Source organism: Leptonotus elevatus, chromosome 4, assembly GCF_054856555.1.
Source record: "Leptonotus elevatus isolate MCC_2025b chromosome 4, RoL_Lele_1.0, whole genome shotgun sequence".
Classification (NCBI taxonomy): domain Eukaryota; kingdom Metazoa; phylum Chordata; class Actinopteri; order Syngnathiformes; family Syngnathidae; genus Leptonotus; species Leptonotus elevatus.
In genome coordinates, this window is record NC_141242.1 from 12,755,737 (window position 1) to 12,779,011 (window position 23,275).

The 23,275-nt window shown below is 40.4% G+C and overlaps 1 protein-coding gene and 2 non-coding genes across 4 annotated transcripts in view; 1 reads left to right on the forward strand and 2 right to left on the reverse strand.

Moving 5' to 3' along the window:
* Positions 1-728: 728 nt before the first annotated feature.
* The window catches only part of tubgcp6 (tubulin gamma complex component 6), a 30,006-nt gene continuing 7,459 nt past the window's right edge, over positions 729-23,275 (reverse strand). For both annotated transcript variants that reach the window (XM_086074443.1, XM_086074444.1), the window contains exons 7-26: positions 21,670-21,791; positions 21,533-21,596; positions 21,334-21,443; positions 21,160-21,251; positions 17,927-18,066; positions 15,296-15,445; positions 14,144-14,225; positions 13,547-13,635; positions 11,818-11,933; positions 10,439-10,577; positions 10,289-10,360; positions 7,690-9,097; positions 6,284-6,430; positions 6,023-6,164; positions 4,475-4,616; positions 3,020-3,214; positions 2,745-2,877; positions 1,376-1,589; positions 1,092-1,285; positions 729-1,023 (exon numbers count right to left, since the gene is read on the reverse strand). In XM_086074443.1, the coding sequence (XP_085930569.1) occupies positions 932-1,023; positions 1,092-1,285; positions 1,376-1,589; positions 2,745-2,877; positions 3,020-3,214; positions 4,475-4,616; positions 6,023-6,164; positions 6,284-6,430; positions 7,690-9,097; positions 10,289-10,360; positions 10,439-10,577; positions 11,818-11,933; positions 13,547-13,635; positions 14,144-14,225; positions 15,296-15,445; positions 17,927-18,066; positions 21,160-21,251; positions 21,334-21,443; positions 21,533-21,596; positions 21,670-21,791 (3,843 nt within the window). In that variant the 3' untranslated portion in view covers positions 729-931. The remainder of the gene's footprint in view (positions 1,024-1,091; positions 1,286-1,375; positions 1,590-2,744; positions 2,878-3,019; positions 3,215-4,474; positions 4,617-6,022; positions 6,165-6,283; positions 6,431-7,689; positions 9,098-10,288; positions 10,361-10,438; positions 10,578-11,817; positions 11,934-13,546; positions 13,636-14,143; positions 14,226-15,295; positions 15,446-17,926; positions 18,067-21,159; positions 21,252-21,333; positions 21,444-21,532; positions 21,597-21,669; positions 21,792-23,275) is intronic.
* trnag-ucc (transfer RNA glycine (anticodon UCC)) lies at positions 4,704-4,775 on the reverse strand. Its single transcript has one exon. It is a non-coding gene; the product is annotated as a tRNA-Gly (tRNA).
* trnag-ucc (transfer RNA glycine (anticodon UCC)) lies at positions 5,036-5,107 on the forward strand. Its single transcript has one exon. It is a non-coding gene; the product is annotated as a tRNA-Gly (tRNA).

A 23,275-nucleotide genomic window follows, 5' to 3' on the forward strand; every position in this document is an offset into this window, starting at 1 on the left:
ACAGAACCAAGCAATTTATTTCAAACGTAATTAAAAAGACAAAAAGTTTTGACTTGAACATGCATTAAGCCTGTAAGAACCCGGTATGATATTAATTCTAAGTTTTATTTAAATTTTGTTAAACACGTTTTAAAAAAGTTTTTTTTTAAACATGTAAAAAAAAGTTAAAAAAACATGTTTTTAAAAAAATGCATTTGAGGTTTTTTTTTTAAACCATGAATAGCAAGGCGTTTTTGTGTTTTTATAGTGAGGCGTTTTGTTAAAAAAAAAGAAGTTTTTTAAGTTTTAAAAAACTACCATGCATATATTAAGGCGTGTTTTTTTTTTTTAAACGACCATGTATTGTAAGGTGTTTTTTTTAAAGTATTTATAACTGACATTAATGTAAACATATCTATTACAGTAATACACACCTGTTGGGGAAATTAAATTAATTCTTTAAAAAAAGAATTAAATATTTAATAAATTAAAATATGAAAAAATATTAAATTTAGTAATGAAAAATTAAATTAACATGAAATAAAGCTTTTCATCATGTAAAAATATTTAATACCTTTATTTACAAATAAAGCACAGAATCATTAATATCTTAATACTTTGCTAATTAACATTTACATTTTTAAAGACATTTGTTGTACTTATCAAATTAAATAAAATGACCTCTTATTACCTTGACCTTTTTGTCAATACAATAATGAAGCTGAAATGAAAGCATGGAGTCTTACACACAACTGTGTATCATTTATTTTTTCATTTCATTTATTTTTTACAAATATATTTTTTTATGCAGGCAGATGCTTAAAACCAAAATCCTGACACCTTCAAACCATGATAACATTGTCAGAGACATCTCACATCAGTTCAAGTCAATCCATACACGTACTGTATAAACATAAAGACAGACGTGAGGATTTCCCCCCCGTTGAGGTGGTCAAGAGTCTTTGTAGTAGTTGTTGAAGTTGATGCGCAGGAGGAAGTCTTCCAAATGCGGTTGGTAGCCTCTGTTCACCAGCTTGGTCACCACTGAACAACGACACAAACGTCAGCCACTGATTCTCTAACGTAAAGCTCGGAAAACGTGGACGGCTCACCTTTGAAGAGGAAGTGCGAGTAGTACTTGAATGTATTGTACGACTGCTGCATGGCGATGAAGCTGGGGTGCACCGCCTCCCCCTGCTGGCTGGCCCAGGGCAGCGCAATCAGCTGCGCACGGAACTTCAGGATGAGGCTGAAGATGCTGTGGATGATGTTCATCACCGGCGCGGCCTTCTCTGTCAGCAAAGCCCTGACAAACAACAAATTCAAATAGTACTTTATAAAAAGGTTCATCTTGATAGGCTCCGCCCACCCAACGCTTTATCATAAGAAATCGGACCTGAAAATGGCCCTGTTGAGGTAGTCGGCGTGCGTGCGGTGGATGGCGTCCAGGTCGCAGGCGGCGGCCATCTTGGCGGTGAACTCGCTCCACGACACCTGCAGGATCTGGTTGGCGATGTAACTTTGGATGACCTTGACAAAGTGCTGCATCTCGTGGCGATAGAGCTGCAGCTGGTGGAACTGCACCGAGCGACCCGCGCCTTTCACCAACGCTGGCACGCACACAAAGTGGACAGACTTACATAATTATAATTAAATTAAAAATTACTTACATTTTTAAAATGATTATTATTCCACATTTTATGAATTTCTTTTCATGAAATCAATTTTTAAATGTATTTGTAAAAACAATTTTTTTCCTAATTTGTACGGAACATTTATCTTTCTCCTATTAAACTTTTTTTTTAATATATTTTCTCTCGATTTTTTCTTCAATTTTAGTCACATAAAATAAATAAATGTCCTTGTTAATAAGATGTTTTTGTAGTCAAACTAATCATAACATAAATATATCCTCATAATATTATTTTTTTATAGAGCTTTTTTCTCAGGTCAACTTTTATTAGCCCTTTTCACATAGATTTTTTAAAATTATAATTCAACATTTATTTTCTGCTGAGATGACCTCGTTTGAATTATTATAAGAAATGTCCTTGTTCTGTTTTAGTTCAATGAAAATTTTGATTTGCAGCTTTTTTCCCCACCCCTAATAATATGATTAAAGGTCTGTTATGACTTTATTCTTTCAAAATTGTGATCATAAATGTTGAAGTCACTTTCAGCTTACCGTCCCAATGTGAATAAAAAAACTTGCTTGCTAAATAAAAAGCGTTTACTTTGTTTTCCAAATTGTTCAAATGTGACCTGGCCAACTCCACTTTCAGGCTAACAATGACATCATCTTGCACTCTGACATTTACGATCTTATAAATGAAAACTATGTGAAAGTAAATCTTTTCCTGTCTTATTTACTTGCAAGTCCTTAAAAGAAAAAAAGCGTGGTGACATTTCGTTCATGCTTCTGATGGCGTGTGACATTTTGAGACTATTTTTGTGGAGCGCTGTCTGTAAGGCCGAAATCAATGTTAATGACGTTTTTTTTTTACACATTTGCGCTGCGTTTGAGCCTTCAAACACGTCGCCATCCACGTCCCGTGCGGGAGTCGAGTGATAACAATCAATAGCGGCGTAACGCTATTTTCGATACACGTTAAAGGACAAGTGTCGCGTGCTCTGCGCGCCGTGTCGCTAATCAATAGCGGCCGATCGATAAGGCGACGCGAGGGAAAAAAAAAAAAAAGCAAGTTAACAGTGTTTGTGAATATAAAGAGGATTGTGAGGTTTGGGCTTCCCAGAATGCAACTCACCGGTCCTCTTGAGGTGGAACCAGACGTCGCGCAGGCTCCACACCATGTGCTTGAGTTGCAGCTGGAAGGAGAAGAGCCGGTTGTACTTGTTCATGCAGCTGTCGGTGATGATGATGTTGAGCGGCCAGTCCACCTGGGGGCGCCAAACGCACACAAACGCTTCATTTCTCCTGCTAAAAAGCCGACTTAGGAATTCGTTCCATGACCACAGCGGAAACTCGAAACGCGGCCATTTCAAAATTTTGGGTCCTAATGTCACAATTTGTGTGCGTTACCTTGTAGCGCAGCTCCAGGCAGTTGAGGGAGTCGGGCGCGTGCGGGTGGAAGGTGTCGGGGAGGAAGCGCAGCGCGAAGGTGAAGTTGGCGGCGAGCGGCGTGTCGCCGTGCAGGCTGTACTGCAGCGCCTTGCTGAGGATGGAGTTGAGCACCAGAGGCGTCAGCAGCTCGCCGGGGGTCTGCCCGCTCACCAGCTGGGAGGACACGGCAGAAACTTTATTGCACAGCGCTTGAAACACGCTTAACAAACGTCAATTGCATTCTGTTGAAGTTTTCTCCCATTTGTTTTGTTTTCTTCATAATATTGTGGCTATTTTCTTGTAATATTGTACACATTTCACTGAACTTTTTTATTTTTATTTTACTTTTTCATGAAGTTATATTTTGCTCATAATATTTTTTTTCATTTTTCTTATAGTATGGATTTTTTCTTGTAAAATGTTTTAAAATTGTGACATAGTTCTTTTTTTTATAAAAATAAAATGATTTTTTTTTCTTCTCATGGTACCTCAACTTACTGGTAACACTCAAAATATTTCAATTTATTTTTCATAATATAATTTTCCCCTTCTCATTTCTGCTTGCAACATCATGGTTTGATTCTCGTTTTACAGCATTTTTTTTTAAATTATTATTTTTACTGGTATTATGAATTTACTCTTGTAAAATTAGGACTTTTCCTTGCAATGGTTTTTTTGCTCTTCATTCTCATAAAATTCTTCCTTTTCATGTTATGATTTAAATCCTATAACAATGAGATTTTTCTTGTTTAACTAATTTGCTTTCAAAACTACCATGCTCCCAAAGACGTATTTATACGTTTTTATGCTAGAACATACAGAATGCTTTGATGCAGCCTCTGAACGGCAGAGAACGGTTGAATCAATGGTAGTCATTACAAAAACGGCCAGCAGGTGGCAGCAGAGTATAAGAGACCAGCCAGGGCTATGTTGCTATGTGTTTTCAACAGGAATGTGAATAATGATGGAACTTAGCTACATTCTAACGCTAATTGCTGCAAAACGCAAACAGATACAAATATACTTTTTATTCCTGATGAAAGAAGAGACTCTAATCTTTCTCTTGGTAGGTTCCACGTTTTTATAGCAATATTCTGTGGGCCTTGCAAAATCAGTCAAAATCCAGTAAAACAGCCAGGAGCGAAGGGGGTTGCTTCAGTGAAAATGGCTGGGAGTGAATGAATTCATTGCAAGTTCTGGCCTCATTTAAAAAAAATTCATTCTATGACATCGATAAAAATTACATTAAAATAGGAATAATATTTATATAACAGGATTTTTTTTTACTCGACTTTGATTCATTTATTTATTAAATCAAATACAAATAAATAGAAGGAAAAACAATGTTTACGTGCATATTTCTGCATATATGTCACGCATGCTCGCCATTAAATGTCCACGTGTGCCAGTGAAGTGTGCGATGCAAGACTTCACCTTTTCAAAGAGCCGATCGCTGAGCGACTGCGCGAACTCGCCGTCCTCCATCAGCAGGAAGTGTCGCAGCGCCTCGAAGTGTCGCTCCGCCCCCAAGTCCACAAAAAAGTAGTCCACCACCGCCTTGTTTACCAGCGACACGCTGGGACAAAAGCACAACACCAAATCAAGTTAGCGGCTCTAACATCAGCAGGAGAGGGAGAGGAAGGGGGGACAAAAAGAAAAAGCTTGCGTTGGCCGGGAATCGAACCCGGGTCAACTGCTTGGAAGGCAGCTATGCTCACCACTATACCACCAACGCCCTGTGGAAAGAAAGACGTGGAGTGCCATAAAGTGTTGCACGGCTGGTGTCGTCATCACAAGCCCTCCCCTCCCCCCCTCCCACCTCCAAGTCGTCGAGTGAGACACGATACAAAAAATGGGACCATGGCTTTGATTTTGGATTTTCCACGTCATGCTGACGATTTCCTCCCTCTCATGCCGCCACATAAGGAAAACATTCAGCTGTGGAATGTTGCAGACTTTCCCTCTTCATAACATTCCACATCTGCATTTCACACAGCGTTGGTGGTATAGTGGTGAGCATAGCTGCCTTCCAAGCAGTTGACCCGGGTTCGATTCCCGGCCAACGCAGACAATTCTTTTCTCTCTCTCAATCAAGTTTTTCTTTTTGTTTTATTTTAAATGAAAGCATTTTGTTGTGGTCGTGTGGAGAGGGGGGCGTGGCCTGTTTGCTTTTCTTACTTGGGGCAGCACAAAGCCCAATTTTAAAGGTGACATAAGCTGAGTTCAAACCCACTTTTTCTTTGGATTTTAATGATTTTTGTTTGTGTGTGTGGCTAGAACAGGAAATGGAGCTTATTGCAATATTGAAAATATTAACTAAACACAAATTAATTTGACCAAGTCGATGGTACTTACTACTTACAATTATTACCGAACTACTGTACCACAAATGCAAGCCAAACAAAACAAAACAAAAACAAAAACCTGACTTTGCAGCATTTGGTTGTCAATAAGTTGATGAGTTTAGATTAAAAAAAAGTAGTGCTTTGCTGCCCTATTGGGTCGTCTTGCTTCCAAGGTAATATGTTAAGCAGCTTTATTTAGACAAAAGTAGGGCTTTGCCCACCTTCTTGTGGCATCTTTATGCCGAAGAATTAAGAGTTGAAGAGCTTCATTTACATAAAGGCACCGATTTGCTGCCAAAGAACGAGTTAAGGAATTTCATTTGGACAAAAAAATCAATAAATAAATAGTGCTTTACCGCCATCATGGTGTCAAGAAGCTAGGTTTAAATTAATCGAGGAGCTCCATTGGACAAAGTCGGACTTTGCCACCATCTTATCGCATTTATAGGCAATTGTAAACTTATTAAACGAATATTTAATTAGCTGTTACAAAAAGTGCCAAGTCAGGTGCAAAAACATTTTGGAATTTGAACGTGGCCTGTGAGACGTCGCATCTTCTTAACTGCATTGCAGGCAGAAATCTGACAAGATGGCAGCCAAGTGACACCATCCGGCGTCGACGCTTTTTGCTACTCACTGCGTAATGAGCGGCGCGGTGACCGAATGTTTGATGAGAACCGGCAGGGAGACCATCTCGCTGAGTGGCACGGGGGCGTGGCAGGGGAGGCCCCAGGGGCCCCGCGTCACGTGCTTGAGCAGCTGACACTCGGGGGACGACGCTGCGTCCCAAAAGATGAAAAGTCACAATGGGCGTCAATGACGTCAGACGAAAAAAGCGACCGGAAGGTTTTCCGATTTGACATTTTGAACTCGAGCTGTCAAAATGCATCCGACTGACCCATGAGACTGGAGCAGTCCTCGTATTGCTCCACTTGGTAGTGAGCAGACAGAGCCAGCAGATATTCTTGTTCCGACTTGTGTCTGGGGGACGAGTCCGACCCGATGCTGCCCACCTGCCGCTCGAGCGTCTCGGAATCCTCCTCAGCTGTTGACAGACCAAAGTCAGAGGAGCAGTTTGCATGAGAGCACAACATTTTTGCCTCTCATGAAAAAAATGCACCTATTAGTGTTTGAAATGTCAAAAGATGTCACCAAAGTCATGTAACAATAATAATAATCACAATAATCTATAAGATATATAATACATATATGTACAATATATAAAATAATAATCTCCACACTCTGTCTATAATAAGTGTTTCCCAAACTTTATTTAAACTAAGGCGGCCGCCGGCCATTTTTTCATTAAATGTTACCAGCACCGATCGGAATATATGACTGGATAGCCGACAGCCCATACACGCCCGTGCAAGCCGTTGAAGCCGCAGGGCGGCCATCTTGCTCCTCCCATCTCGCGAGCAGACTACTGTATAAACTATACGGTATACATACAGATGAGACGTATACAGCTCGTAGGCAGTTAATATAGGGCCGGGGGGTTTGTGGCGGGGTGGTCACTACTTTTTAACAAGTAAGAAAATGTTTTTTTTTTAAATTAACAAGTGGACACGATGTGCTGCTTTAAAGACCCCCTTTTTCTTTTACCGCTAAGTTCCTTAGACCCCAATATTATATTTGGCAGAGGCATCTTTTGTTGAATTACAGTTCTTTACAGTTAATTCTTTAATAAAAAATATAAACGTTTCCTCATGTAAACATCATTAAGCATATAATTTATTTCAGGCAAGTTGTAAAATGTCTGAAGTCCTCTTGTTTATGTTTAACACATTTAAAACATCATAAATCATGCTGTTTCTATTAAGTAATGTCTTAAATGTTCTCTAATTTCAATACTGTAAATGTATAGGATCATATGCTGAGAAGCGTTTCTTGGGAGGAGCAAAATGGCTGCCTATCGGCTTTCCAGTCATATATTCAGATCAGTGGATACCGCACCACACCAAACAAAGATGTCCCTAAAAAAACAAAAATTGAAATAATAATGATCTTGTTTCCTTTTACTCGCTAATTTACTTACTCAGTGTGAAATCTAAAAGCTTGTTTAAATAAAACACCAAATTAATATATTCTCGGGAATTGTGACTTATTCTGTTGTATAATGGCAAATGGTGGACATTATGCAGGTTTATTGTACCTACTGCCCTCTAGTGGAAGAGCATTGAAATGGTCTGCCTGTCAACACATCTTTGGCAGAGATAGAGGAACAAAGACAAGTACTTTTATAGCTAATTAGCCGAAATTGGATAATAATTTTGGGCATATTTGACAGCAGCATTGCAATACCTTTAGCATCCACGTCACCTCCGTTTTCCGGCCAAATACATGACGTGTTAGCATGGTGACATCCTGTGGCGGAGGCTTGTGGCGCCGCACCCAACACCACGCAGCCCAACCCCAGAGTGGAGTCTGACGAGTGTCCGTACTGACTGCCCGGCAGCGGGGCTGGAGGCGGGTCGCTCTGCGTGACGACGCAACCAGCGGCCAAACTGGAGTCCGAGACGCGGTTCTGGCCGCTTCCGGGCAACGACGCCGGGGCGGGCCCCGCGCCGGACACCACGCAGCCGATCTGAAGGGTGGAATCGGAAGCGTGGCCGTGCCTACTCCATCGGGGTTTGGCTTCCGACACGTTGGAGACAAACTCGCCCACTTTGATGTTGGCGTCCGACGAGTGGCCGTGGACGCCGGGCGCGGGCGGCAGGGAGACGACTTCCGAGATGTTTTCTCCGATTTTGATGTGGGCGTCGGAGGCGTGGCCGTGGACGTTTCGCACGGGGAGCGAATCGACAAAGTCGGACACGTTCTCGCCTACTTTGATGTGAGCGTCCGACGAGTGGCCGTGGACGCCGGGCGTGGGCGGCGGGGAGACGACTTCCGAGACGTTTTCTCCGATTTTGATGTGGGCGTCGGAGGCGTGGCCGTGGACGTTCCGCACGGGGAGCGGATCGACAAAGTCGGACACGTTCTCGCCCACTTTGATGTGAGCGTCCGACGAGTGGCCGTGGACGTTCGGGGGCGGTTGAGGCGCTTTGACATCGGAGACGTGCTCGCCGATCTTGATGTGAGAATCTGACGGATGCGTCATCGGAGAGCGTGAGGGACGAGGGGCGTTCAGGTTTGAAGGCGTAGAGAGACTGCCAGGTTTTTGTGGCCGTAAAGCCTGATCCTTATTTCCATCTTTTACCGCCGCACCTTCTTGCGCCACAAGTAGAGAAGCGTCGCCTTTCGCCAGCTGCGTAGCATCCTGAGAAGGCAGCCAATTCGCTTCCTTCCATTCCCGCCGGGTGTGCTGTCCGAAGGCGAAGCTGGACTTGGAAACATGGCCAAAGGGGTTGGCCACAGCGGGGAGGCTGTCGGGAATCAGAGGCAGGTTCTCCCCCAGGGGGAAATGTGAAAAGGAGGGATGGTTTCGGATCACGTCAGATCCGCAAGCAGGCCTGAGCCGGGCCGGCGGTTGCTGGCCGGCGATTCCTTCCAGCGGACTGAAGGGGGCGCTGAAGTCGTAGTCTATAAGTCGTGCTGTGGGACACGCCTCGGGGAGGTTTGTTGACTCCTCCGGCGTGCCGTCGTCAGATTTTGCCGACTCGGGGAGAAAGTCGCCGGACATGAAGGCGGTACTGTCCACTGTGTGAACGTCTTCGGATTCTTCGGGCTTCTCTGGTTTTGATTCCGCTAACTGCTCGGAGGGAATTTCCTGCGAAGACAAAATGCAAATGATTTATTTATTTCCCGTTAATAGTCATGTTGAGTTTGTTTACTGCACTCCGTTACTTTCAAGTTATCAAACTCAGCAGACTTTATTGATATCACATTAATACATACAAGTGCATCTCCATAAATGTATACATTGTGAGAATTGCGCATTTGCATCTCTCCGTGAGAGACAATTCGATGCAGTTTTCAATACTCACGGTGCAAAACGATTCGAGGATGGTTCGATTTTAAAATGGAATGATTTGGTTTGACTCAGTGGGATTACAATTTGTTTCGATATGGCACGGCTCATTTCGAGAAGGTATTATTGCGATGGCTTTTTTTGTTGAAATGTAAAAAAAATCTGGTTCAAACCAGTTTGTGTTACACCTCTAGTGTTTTCATATTAATATTAAAACAAATACTTCAATATTTATATCACATTCATATTAATAGGGACAGGCCGATTATCGGCGCCGATATTCCGCATTTTGACGAATATCCGCATCGGCCATTTTGAAGAATCATCGATAATAGATCCATTAAAAAAAAAGTGTTAACTTCAGAGAAGTAATTAAATTTATTTTTTTAATTTTCAAAGATGCTGCGTACCCTGGGAGGTCTCGGCACCTTCTGTTTTTGTTTTTAATACTTCAGATAATTTGGAATACTTTATTTACTGTAGAAAACAATTGTTGAAGTTTTAATTTAACTTTTGAAAACGTGCTACTGCCCATGGGAGATCCTGGAACTTTTTGTTAGATTTTTGAAACAAAGATGCCTATTGGCTAAGATTATAATTTTTTTTAAACGCCAATACTTTACGAACCCTAAATGTTGCTCAATAAACATGCATTAAAATAAAAAATAAAAAAATTAAGAAGCTGGAGTTTGTATTTTTTCCAAATTTTGATGCCAATATTTTCCCTTTAAGTGAAAATGAATATCGGCTCCAAATATCGCCAGCGTCCTTGACTACTAATAATCGGTATCGGCCCTGAAAAAAACATATCGGTCTATCTCTAAATATTGACATATAAGTGGAATTTTGGGGGGATGAATTTGCATATTGTGGGAAACTTATTTAATTTCTGTATTTAAATAAAACAAAACAAAAATCAATATAGATTCCCAATCAAAGGCAAGTCATGAAGGCGCTTAATGAAGATAAAGACAACAAATGTTGCCATACCAACGCTAGCGGCAGCTGAAGTGGTGAAGCTGGAGGTCTCTCCTGGCCCAAAGGATACTTCTCCAATATGGCCTGGTGAAGAAGTCACATGACTTTCAGTTACTAAACGCATCCTTGCGCTTGGACAGTTAACGCCGTCCTGCAGCACACCTGCAACTGCTGCCGCTCATGCGCGAAGAAGCGGGACCGAGCCTCGTCGTGTCTCGTTCTCTGCGCCCTCCACAAGGCTCGACGCTGCTTACGAGCCGCCTCTCCCGACAGGTGGCTGTACTGGGCGAGCAGCTCCTTCCTAAAGTTGGGAGGAGCAAAGGGTTCTATTTTAAATATTGCCAGGGTCCCAAAAACAAATGTATACGTTTTTTATGTGTGTTTTTTTTATGCTAGAGCATACAGAAGGCTTTGATGCAGCCTCTGACCTGAAGAGGTCGCTTAAAGCAATGATAGTTGTTGCAAAAAAAACGGCCAGCAGGTGGCAGCAGAGTATAACAGATCAACCATGGCTAGGTTGCAAACAAGCCTTTTTCCTCCACCGTTTTCAACAGGTTTGTGAATAAAGATGAAACTTAGCTATATTCTAATGCTATTTGCTGCAAAACGGAAACAAAAATACACTTTTTCCCTGATGAAAGAAGAGAGTCTAATATTTATTTTAGTAAGTTCTAGAGGTGTGAATTGCCTAATAGCTTGCGATTCGATCTGTATCACAATTCATAGGTCATGATTCGATTCGATACCGATTAATCCCGATACGAATCTATAAGTCAATTATTGTGATTTTTTTTTTTTTACTCAAATTTAGAAAATACTAATCAATAAACTTGTACATGTACACTGTAAGTTTTGTATGGAAATGTACTTCAGGCTTATAAACTGTGGTCCACCATATTTAACAAATAAACAAATCAAATTTTAAGGCTTAATGTTCCATTAATATAACATTCTTCCATGCTTAAAGTGTGAACCCTAACTCTAATAAAGACATTTTGTTGAATATTTCCATCAAAAATTGATCTTTAAAAACCGATACGAGAATTGTGCGCTGTAATATCGCGATATATTGTCGAATCCAAATTTTTTAAACACCCCTAGTAGGTTCCATGTTTCTAAGACAGCCAGCAGGCGGCAGCAGAGTATAAGATATCAGCCAAGGTTATGTTGCTCTTTTTGCCATTGTTTTCACCAGGAATGTGAATATTGATGAAACTTAGCTATAATCTAATGGTAATTGCTCAAAACGGAAATAGATAGAAATATACTTTTTCCCGATGAAAGAAGAAACTATAATCCTTCTTTTGGTAAATTCCATGTTTTTATAGTGCAATATTCTGTAGGCCTTGCAAAATCAGTCAAAATCCAGTGAATGAGTTAAGCAGGGAATTTTGAGAGTCAAAATCAACAGGAATTTATGGGGATCACGTAACACAAGGGTGTGAGAATGTTTCAACCTTGGCTAAGACTTTTTAAAAAAAGTCACAAAGTGGATCAAGTCATCAATCGGTTACCAATCAGTCATCAATAAGCAGTCCAACCTGGCTCTCTGCTCCAGTTGCTCCTCTAGCGCTTGAAGTCTCTTCTCTCGGTCCCTCAACTCTCTGGCATAGCTGAAGTCATCTTCCTCTTGCTTCTTCTTGGCCACGCTGCGCAACTGCGACAACGCGCAGAAAGACATGCAAGCCATAATCAATAGGACAGAAGGGTTTTTTGGAGGGTAACCCAAGTCTGACTTATTCACTTCCAAATCACTTTTGCATGTTTTTTGTGTCACAAGATGGCACAAAAAAAAACGGCCTAAACACTCATTTGCTCTCAAGAAAGAATACTGAAGTGTTACATCTTGAGTGGGAAACAGGCCATGTGTGTTTCGGAGAAGCCAAGTTGAGCCACTGTTGTCAGGGGAAGTTTTCCATGTATGAGCATTAACACGTCAAGGTCATGAAAATGTGTATGTCAATTTGCTTCAAGACATTGCACATGTTTTTATTTTACGATTTGTTTTAAACCACTGTAATACTAATAACTTTCCACAAAATTTGTTTACCTCCAGTTAGTGTTGGTAAAATGAAGCTTTATGAACCACTTGCAATATATTTTTACTCCACTAGATGGTGCTCTCGTTTTAAAGATAAAGCCCCAGCGCAATGACGTGTGTGTGTGTGTGTGTGCGTGTGTTATTCCTTTGCTTTTGGTGTGGACGTTTTTCAGCACGCAGACAGTAGGAACAACAACAAATGGTGGAATTTAGATGTTTCTGGGGTTGGTGAAGGACTCTGGTTGGGGGCCCGGTGGGTGGTGTCTGGTCGGTGATGGCTTTCACTTTCCATTCTTTCCTTTGGTCCTTCCTCGGGTCTCCTGATGGCCTCACGACTGACTGGATTCTGAAGTGTTCGGTTTAGGTGAACGGTATGGGATTTTTTTAAATAGGTTTTAGGTGAACTAATACATACACACTCACACGCACGCACATGCACACCCACATACAAAATAAAAAAGTATAAAAAATATATATAAATAATAAAAATAAAAATATATAATTTTGCAATGATGATGACATGTGAAATCGGTAAAATTACCGAATGAACTGAGCTCTCCGGAAAAAAGAAACAACAACAACAACAGGCACTTTTTTTTCTTCTACAGACAGTTCTCGGAATGAACGGAGCGGATATAAGATTTTTTTCCCCTTGAGAGCTCAGCATTATTCATTCGGTAATTTTTGCCGATTTCACATGTCATCATCATTGCTGTTTTTTTAATTTAATTTTTTTATTTTGTATGTGCGTGAGAATGTGCGTGCGTGTGAGTGTGTACTCATTAGTTCACCTGAAACCTATTAAAAATCCCATACCGTTCACCTAAACCGAATACTTCAGAATCCAGCAAGAGTCGTGAGGTTGTCAGGAGACCCGAGGAAGGATCAAAGAAAAGAAAGGAAAGTGAAATCCAGCACACACCAGACATTACCTACTACCCACCGGGTAGTAGGTAATATAAGGGATATAAGAATTTAAGACTTGGGTAAATTAAATTTTAGACCTGGGATGAAAACATGGGTGTATTTTGTGGTTTCAAACACTTTAAAACATTTACATGGAATTTTACACTTTTTAAGACCCCGCGGGATTCGTGTTGAATATTCCAAGTGGCCCTCATTTTCTTTTCATTTTTACGTTTGCGACCCTCAGTGAAAAAAGTCTTGACAACCCTTGTTGAAACTATTCTGACATGCGATTATAAAGCTTTTTAGAAGAGCGGGTCTACCTCCTGCTCCTGTTCCAGGTGCTGCCTCAGCTCCTGGAAGCGCTCCCTTTTCCTGGCCTCCTCAGCCAGACGCTGCGACACCTGGCGCCCTGCAGGAGATGAAGGAGAAGCGCCGTGAGCTGCTTGGGCCTCCACTGGCAAAACGTGCGCCAAGGCTCCCGCGCGCGCACATCAAAAGACGTTGCCATCTGCCTCAAACAAACACGGATAGATGGCAGCGCCAAGGCACGTAAAAAGGGAACGGGGCCAGCCAACTTTGCCTGGCATCTTCTCAGGTGCTTAAATGACGTTTGTTAAAAAGCGCGCGAGTGGTGATTAGGTTTCAGTGCTGGAAAGCTGTTCAAAAAGATTCCTCACTGCAATTAGCCTCACACTCTTACAGCCACCAGTCAACATGGCCAACGCCGGTTCCAACACGGAGACGAGCTATTTGGAAAACGCTACTTTCAACGGGGCAAAGGCTGTATATCAAACACCGCATTACATTAGACATGCTGTGTGTGTGTGTGTGTGTGTGTGTGTGTGTGTGTGTGTGTGTGTGTGTGTGTGTGTGGGTGTGTGTGTGTGTGTGTGTGTGTGTGTGTGCGCAACACTAACCACGAATGCTCTCCAGGGTTTTGGCTGCCGACGCTCTGACCTGATTGATCAGCTCCTGGCGCGCCTCCTCAGCTCGCTGAGCCTACAACGATAAACAGCAATCATGCTTAAACAAGATGTGTTTGCTCGCACCCTTTTGCTACAAAACACGCGAGGGGAGCTTTAGAGATAAAAGAGTACAACCTGAAAATGAAAGTTGGAAAATGACCCAGATTTATATATATATATTGGGAATCTGAATGTCTCACAATTCGATTGTGATTTTTGGGTCTGCGATTCGATTCAGAATCGATTTTCGATTAAGAACGATTTTTGATTCAAAATGATTTGATTGACAATGATTTTTGCAAGGAATTGTAATGATCTACTCCGGTCTGACTCGCTAATGCTAATTAGCGCGCTACTCGCGGCCCTTTTATCACTCAAAACAACGGCTCCACGCTGGAAAACACAAACAACTTTTATTGGAATAACTTGATCGTGACTTTTTTCTTCTACTCTCTAATGTGGCTACAACTTAACAGTGTATTAGACCGCGTGGAACCACACTGCCCCTCAGTGGCCAAACCGGGTACAACATGAACAGCGCTCCAAATAAAGGCACACACAGACCAAGGCAAGACCGTATAAAATAATTTAAATAAAATCGATTTTGGGACATTTGAAATCTCTTCTGAACCATACTAAATGAGAATCGCGATTCTTATGAGAATTGATTTTTTGGCACACCCCTAATATATATATATATATATACATACATATATATATATATATATATATACATACATATATATATATATATATATATATATATATATATATATATATATATATATATATATATATATATATATATATATATATATGTATTAAAAAACAACAACAGAAAAAAACCCTCAAAAAGAAAACAAAACCTACAATATAAACATTTGAGTCAACCCCTAGCTTCACAGCTATACTGGTATATACATATCACACACAAACTTTGTACATACATATTATCAGGAGGAATATACCTTAAAAAATCCTACAAAAAGATGAATTTCCCAAGAGATCAATAAAGTATTCACTAGTCTCGAGTGTTTGTCATTAAAAGTACAAAAATAAATAAATACAATGAATATATTTTATTGTATTTCTTTTGAAGTTTACCTGCACCTCCCGGCTGACGGCGCTATGCTTGGCGATCCTCTCCATGCGGCCGCGGTACACCGCGCAGTCCCTCTCGATGCCCTCCACCTCCTGCAGGGAGAAGGTGACGGCGATGCGCGGCACGGGGAGCTCTGACAAGCAGATGTAGTGCTGCGGGGACAACGGGAACAGACACCTTATTATACGCTGCATATTGCTACAGTTCCTCTTTAGCGCCACGTATTGTTTAATTCTAAAATCCCTCAGTGGGATTTCATTTTAATAACATCGGCTGTCATGATGCACGGAATATGAGAGCAAGTGGGTAGAAGCAATTTCATTCAACTGCTCCACGGTTGGAGTTTGCAATGGTACACAACTACACTGCGTCATACTGAAAGTAGATTCTAATACAGTGCAATGCATTGCAAGAGCCATTCATTAAGCTCCTGCTGATGTTTGATTTGGCCACCAGGGGGCAGTCTGACACAGAGGTACAGAAAAATAGTTTGTCAACGGACTCAGTAAACTGCGGTAATATTAGTCGTTTTGTTTTTAAACATAGGTTGTTTAGTCTGTCCAGTGCCTACATAGGTACCATTTGAGTTGAAATATCCGTTGCTTAGGTTGGTTGCAACACCATCACATCAATGCTATTAGTAAGCCTTTCTATGGTGTTTTGCGCTGTGTGTTAGCATTAAGCTAATATACTTTCTTAAGTCACGTTATGTGGTTGTTTTTGATACACAGTGTCATTCGATTCATTGTATTATTAGTTTGACAATAAACGTCAACCGTGTGCTGCAAAAAAACAACGTGAAGTTCATATTTTGAAGTATTGTTGACTATCGTCGCTAAACTGGGGCTTGGCTCGATGGACAATTCCGAACATCCGGGCATATATGACATTTCCGCAATGCAACGCACCTTCGTGAAAACAAATGGCGTATTGTGTTGCTTTTGCATGTGATTAGCATACATACCAGACAGATTGGTGTAGTTATCTAACGATAATAATCCTCACAAATCAAATGACAACGATCCAGAGTCTAATCCAATGCTTGTCAATGAGTGGAGAGCTTCCTTTCACTGACTAAGAGACCACCATTTTGATTCATGACATAATCTTGTATCTTACATTTTTGCTCACAAGTAAGAACCAAATTTAAAAAATGGCTTGATTGCTGGCTGTTATCTCAACAAACTCGTAAGGCACTCATAATTAGACAGCTGGCTTGAGCTATTGACTGTGATCTTCTCTCTTGCTACTTACTGTAAAATGAAAATATTGCAGTACACATATTCACTTCAATCTACAACCACAATAACAAAGAATCTCGTTAAGACTGCAGGTGCACCTAACGTGGTCACTGACTTTAAAGCCACATGACTACGTTCCGACGGAAGTAACATGATTGTGTACATATGGAGTCAACATGGGTAAAGTGGTCTGAGACAAAGAGCAGAGCAGAGCAGGGCGCTGCAATCCGTCACACTCAAATCTCAGCACGTCCAGACGCTGCATCATCACGGGGATGTCGGTGTATTGATAAGGATTTGAAAGAGACAACGAGTGTCCCTGTTCTGTCTCAACATTGATTTGTCGTCCCTTGCAGGCGGCGGCCTTTTTCCCTAAATGGATGACAGCGACGTGTACAGCGGAAATAATAATGCAACAGGCTTCGAAACACAACAAAGACATGAAATATGGTCGGGTTATGTCAAGGCGGGTGACGTTTTTATGCTTAACGTCGTAAAAATACAGCACAAGCTCTGAAGAGGTCATACATTTTGAAATTTGATGAGACATGTTCAAGAAAAATATGCCTACAAAGTTCAGCTCAATGAGCAGCTTAAACATTAATTCCACATTGCTTTAGTTTGTCTTGCTTTTTTTTTTTTTTTTTACTGATAACCATGCAACAAGAAATGACGCCACTACCATGTAGCAAAGTGGTCTCACACTTGTCTCGCTTTGCATATGTTATGAGATGTAAACTACATAAGCCATTTTAGAATAGCACAATCATTAAGGAAACAAAACCTAACAAAAAAAAGATCAGTCATAAAAAAAAAAAGACTATTTATATCAATATTTCACAAATTCTGGAAAATTATGAGCACAACTGTATAGCAGAGTTTGCATTGCATTTCCCCTTTCATAAGTATTACAAATAAATACCTACAAACAAAATGATGGTTCTACTTTATACCATGGTGCTTTATCCCATTTTATTCCTATGAAACTACTTGAAATATGTGTTTTGTGTTGGTTCTTTTGTACTGAAAAGATGGTGTGAGCTCATTTTTAATTTACTATTATACAACAGTTTGAGTTTAATGAATCAATAGTATAGAAACACAAAGACACAAGATTTTACATAACGTTTTGTATGCTGTTCGCTCCGTAAAAAAGAAAAAAGTTCCAAGGATTGCGGCTGCAGCAAACTCATTCAATACCAGAGAAAAATTTTTTCTCATGTCTTTTAAGAATCCAAATACTTACATTTTATTCTTATGGTACGGTAAAGAAGGGTCTCAAAATGTCTGGCCCTGAAATTAATAAGCGCGCGTGAGACGGCATCATGGCAACACTTCCCATGAGTGTTGTAAATCGGAAGACAAGTAGGAGGAAAAGAACGAGAGGCCAACCTGAGGGCAGCATATTTTCAGGAGGTTGATGGTCTTCCCGCAGACGTAGACGTCGTTGGCGATGTGCCTCAGGAAAACGGGCACGCACTCCTCCACGTCTTTAGAGATCAAAGTGTAACCTTGGACCCAGAAGTGTTTGTCTGCAAGGAGGGAAAAAAAAACCACACACAATGTGAATCCAGCTGGCCAAATGGTTAGCCGGTTATAGAATTATCCCTTACATAACCATCAAAGACTAAACCTGCAAACCCGTATTATTACTTGCACCGGTGTTTGCGACCCGCTTAGCCCGATCAATCGTGAGCTCAATGCGCAAGAGCATGTTAAGGCGCCGGCCTTGTGGAGCATTTTACAGCCAAGAGAGCTTAGCCCATCGCTGAATGAAAACAAGTTGCGAGGGCGCCCTCCAGACAAGCGGGAGCGCCGGGTGCACGGGGGTTCAAGCGCGGAGAGTTGATGAGGTGGAGCCGGCGAGCAAATGAACCTCTTAGCCAGACAAAGCAAGCGCCGTGGCGTGACCTTGAGTGGAGCGCTTGCGTGACAAACTACATTTGGTCAGGCGACGGTGAGTAGCAGCGTTTATGGATTCATGTTCAAAGACAATAATTGCAGTGAGCTGGAAATGTCACCTTCGAACACAGATGAACACAATTCTTATACAATTAAGAAAAGTGTTAATGCAATGAGAGTCACATTTAAATAGTTTAAAGGGAACATATTATGGAAAATTGTACTGTATACGCTACAAATAGTTGCTAAACCTATCAGGTGTAAAATCAAGCAAATTATTACCTGCCTACTGCTGAAAATTAGACATTCTGCCCTTCTGCACCAACATTAACAAGGGAATATGGATCATTTAGCTAGTGGTGGCTTTGTGCAAGGTAAGCAGAGCTGCATAGTTCCAATACGTCACTTTCAGGAGACTCCATAAACTTTTTTCCCCCTCCCTTTTTATTTGACCATTCATGACGGAAATATCTTCTAATTAGTAGATTAACACCTTAGCAGTTCACAATGGGTACTCGGACCGATACATAGTATTCACATGACGTCACCGACCCCCACCTATCGACCCACCATTTTGTGGGGCAAACGACCAGCGAGACAACCCAAGCAAATGCTGAGGAGCGCTCGCGTTGCTTACAACAAGTTACTTTGATTCATTCATTCCGGATTTTCACGAACCGCTTCACAATGGTGCACACGTGTGCCGTTCACGGGTGCAAAATTGGGCAAAACAAGATGTAAAGTCAGTGAATACTATGTATAGTTTTCAAACTGGATTCGGGTTCGAATTTCCCACGCCCTTTCTGCGGATGTGACGTCATGTGCGCGGTGTACGTGAAGAAGGGTATGTGCGGTTTAATTTTTCATCAGCAGGTGGCAAGTGTCACTTTTGAGTTTTTGGCCGGACGCCAGTGAAATATATAAAGTGGTAATAATTCAGACCAGGAGATGATCGATTTGATTTGCGGCTTCATGTTAATGGCGTGATGTCATCGAAGAACGATTGTCTTATTTTTGTAAACATTTCTCCTTCCTCCCGTTTCGTTCTTCTGTTATTCTCCTCGTCGTCTCGAAGGGATTTTGACCTATTACTAAAACTGCTTTAAATTAATTTTTTGGGGAAAAAAGGCTATTTCAGCACACAATTAATTTTACTTAATGACATTAAAAGACTTAGTATTACCATACTTTGTGATTGCATTTGACCAGGAGAGCGAGCAAATCACGTGGAAAAAGATATATTGTACAAAATTGTTGTGAGCAGAAATATACCACCAAAACACGGCTGGCTGTTCTTTGACTCATGCTTCTGCTTACTGCTGATTACCGTCCAATAACTTGACGCAATCCTTCACGGGCACAAGGGCAAATCCAGCAGAGCAATAAAAGAAACATAATGAAATCATTCATCTTCCATAGGAGAATACATCTCATCGGATTTCTCAGTTTGAGACGCTTCTTTTAAATAAAATGAAAGCGGGATGATAATTGAGAGTGTGTGTCACCAGAGCTTTATGCTATCCATTATTTGGCTAATCGGTTAGTCCATGGACAAAGCCTTCAAATAATTGATTAGTCGGATAATATGAAAGAGCAATGTGAAGGAGAGGAAATTTTCAACAATTTCGGTAACAAGAGAAACTGTTTGTGACCGATTTAAAAGTGTTGGCGAACATCTTTGCGACCTTGAACGCAATTACTCGATTGCTTGGTGACGTTGTCGATAAGGCTGTGTATCGATTCTAATTTCCTCAAACTATTTGATTTCAATTCACAAGAGTTCAGTTGAATTCGTTTTTTTCCCAATTTGTTTCCCTTCACTTCAATCAGATATGGTTTAATTATCAATTCTTCTTAAATATCAAAGACATTATAAAAACTCCAAAAACATTAAATTTCAAATTAAATTTCTAGTGATACACCGATATGTTTTTTTCAGGGCCATTATCGATATTGATTATTAGTAGTTAAGGACTCCGATAACTGACATTTGGAGGCGATATTCCTTTTCACTAAAAGGAAAAATATTGGCATAAAAAAAAATACAACAAAAAAAAGTCCAGCTCTTAATTTTTGGGGAATTTTAAAACATATATTTCTTGAACAACTTTTAGAGTTCATAAAATATTGGAGTTAAAAAAATAAAATAAAAATCTTAGTCAATAGAAATCTTTGTCTTAAAAATCTAACGAAAAGTTCCGGGATCTCCCATGGGCAATCGCATGTTTTCAAAACTTAAATAAAAACTTAAACAATTGTTTTCTACAGTAAATAAATTGTTCAAAAATTTCAAAATATCCGAAGTATTAATTTTTTTTACGTATCTTAGTTTTTATTTCAAACAAAAACAGAAGGTGCAGAGTTCCCAGGGTCAGCAGCATCTCTGAAAATTAAAAAAATTATATATATATATATATATATTATTTTTTTTAATGGATCTATTATCGGCCACATGATTTTTCAAATTGACCGATGCCGAGATTTGTCAAAATGCTGAAAATTGGCCGATAATTGGTCTATCCCTAAAAATTTTGCGGAGGCAGTCTCTGGTTAAATGATTTAATTTATTAATGAGAGTAACATGCCTTAAATGTTACACAGCCATCGACATCAGCAAGGATGAGATGAACATATTTTTATAATCTAATTCTCTCATTTTAAACATAAATTAAAAAAAATCGGAACTGTCTTAAAAATCTTCAACAACTATTCAAATCAAATACCTCTGCAGCCGAGGTAGTCTTCATTGACTTGGATCATGAACTCGCCGTAAACGTCTCGAAACAAGCCGCTGTACACCCAATCGGACACAAACCTGATAAAAGAGATGACGCACGATTCCAGACAATCAACGGGGAAAATTTTTCAGAGACACCACGACGATGGCAAGCGCTGACCTGGTGTACGGCTCACAGCTGCTCTTGAGGAGGGACAGCAGCACCGGGTAGTTCTCGTTGCTGCAGTTGTTCTGGGCTTCGTTGTACAGGTGGGAGAGCAGCTTCACGCCCTGAAAGCAACGCCGAGCGCCTTTGAGCCTTGGGAAAAATCCGCACGAGAGCCAACATGTCGCTCGCTCGCAGATGAAACGCCATTTACCGCAGGGAAGGCGGCCCGGTCGCCGCCCGGAGGCCCGTCCACGCCGCACACTTCTGACAGGTACCTGAGATGAAAGCAAGAGCGGCTCGTTAACATCCGCTCGCACGGGCAACGAAAAGACGAGGTCAGAATTTCACCTGAGCTGCTGTCCGACTTTGCGGAAGAGGAAGCCGATGGTCAGCAGGCTGAGTGTGGGAGGCGTGCTGAGAACACAAGCTCTGTAGTAATGCAAGTACTTCCTCAGACCGCCTGTGAACGCCTTCGAAACACACGCGAACATTGTTGTATGGCACGTTCTTAAACGTTACATGGAGTCATCAGGCTGATAAAGGCAACAGCCATTGGCTGATATTAGTGACGGTTATGATGACACAGCAAAAATAGCACCTCTCTTGAAATATTTGAGTAAATACAATAAGCTTTTTTTTTTTTTCATTGAACACAATCTATTTTGTTTTTAAACAAAATTCAGTACAGAAGAAACAAGTATCATGTTCAGTTTAAATAAACAAATGTTGACATTCTTCTCTCCTCTTAGTTAGTCACAGTACCACATTCACCGAAAAGCAATTTTTTCAAAGACGGACTTTTATTTTTTAAGTGGAAGTCAACCTTAAACATTTCTTGACAATAATGTTAGATGTGACGTCACTAGACTAAATATGACATTCTGATTAATATTACATTTGTGGAATATGACTTAAATGTAATAAAATGCAGCCATTTTTGTCTATTTTAGGGGGCGGCCATTTTGCCACTTGTTGTGGACTGAAGATGACATCACAGTTGCTCAGGGCTCAGGCAACAACCAATCACAGCTCACCTGTTTTCTGAAGCTGAGCTGTGATTTGTTTGCGATGAACAGAAACAAATAGGTTTCGACTTTACAAATTTACATTTATGAATATAAAACTTAGCAAGATATGTTAAAAGATTAATCAAATAATACTCTTTTTTAAATGAATTGTCATAGTTAAAAAATAAACATTCTGTAAGGAAAACTCAAAATTACAAAAGATATTGTCAGGTAACAACTAATCACAGCTCATCTGTTTTCTGAAGCTGAGCTGTGATTGGTTGTCACCTGAGCCTTGAGCAACTGTGATGTTATCTTCAGTTGACAGCAGGTGGCAAAATGGCCGCCCCAACAATATATTTTGTAATTTTGAGCTTTCCTTACAGAATGTTTTTGGGGGGGAATTTTTGAACTATGACAATCCATTTGAAAAATAATATTATTTGATTAATCTTTTTATATATCTTGCTGAGTTTTATATTCATAAGTGTAAATTTGTAAAGTCAAAACCTATTTTTTTCCCTCTGTTTAAGAAGTATAGTCCATCTCTACTTCTAAAAATAAGACGGATGTCAAGACTTTAACATTGTGTTCTCATTTTGGTGTTTTTAATATTTCTTAGTTTAAGATGCCTGGCATTTTTTTTCCATCTTCTTTTACTGTTATTGTGAGATTGTTGTGTATGTTTGCCATGTTTTGGCTTTTGATTTCAATTTGTTAAATAAGGCAATAAAAAAAAAGAAGATGTATAAACATGCCTGGATTTTGCTGCTTAACTCATATTCCACTAAAGACATTATCAACCAGAATACCATAATTAGACTAATGGGGCTGCTTAGAACATATTTCAGTCAAAAACATTTTTGGGGGTTGACTTCCCCTTTAAGAACAATTCGCATTAATCTGAGCAAAATGGCATCTGTTTTTGCAGTACCTTGCCTTGCTCC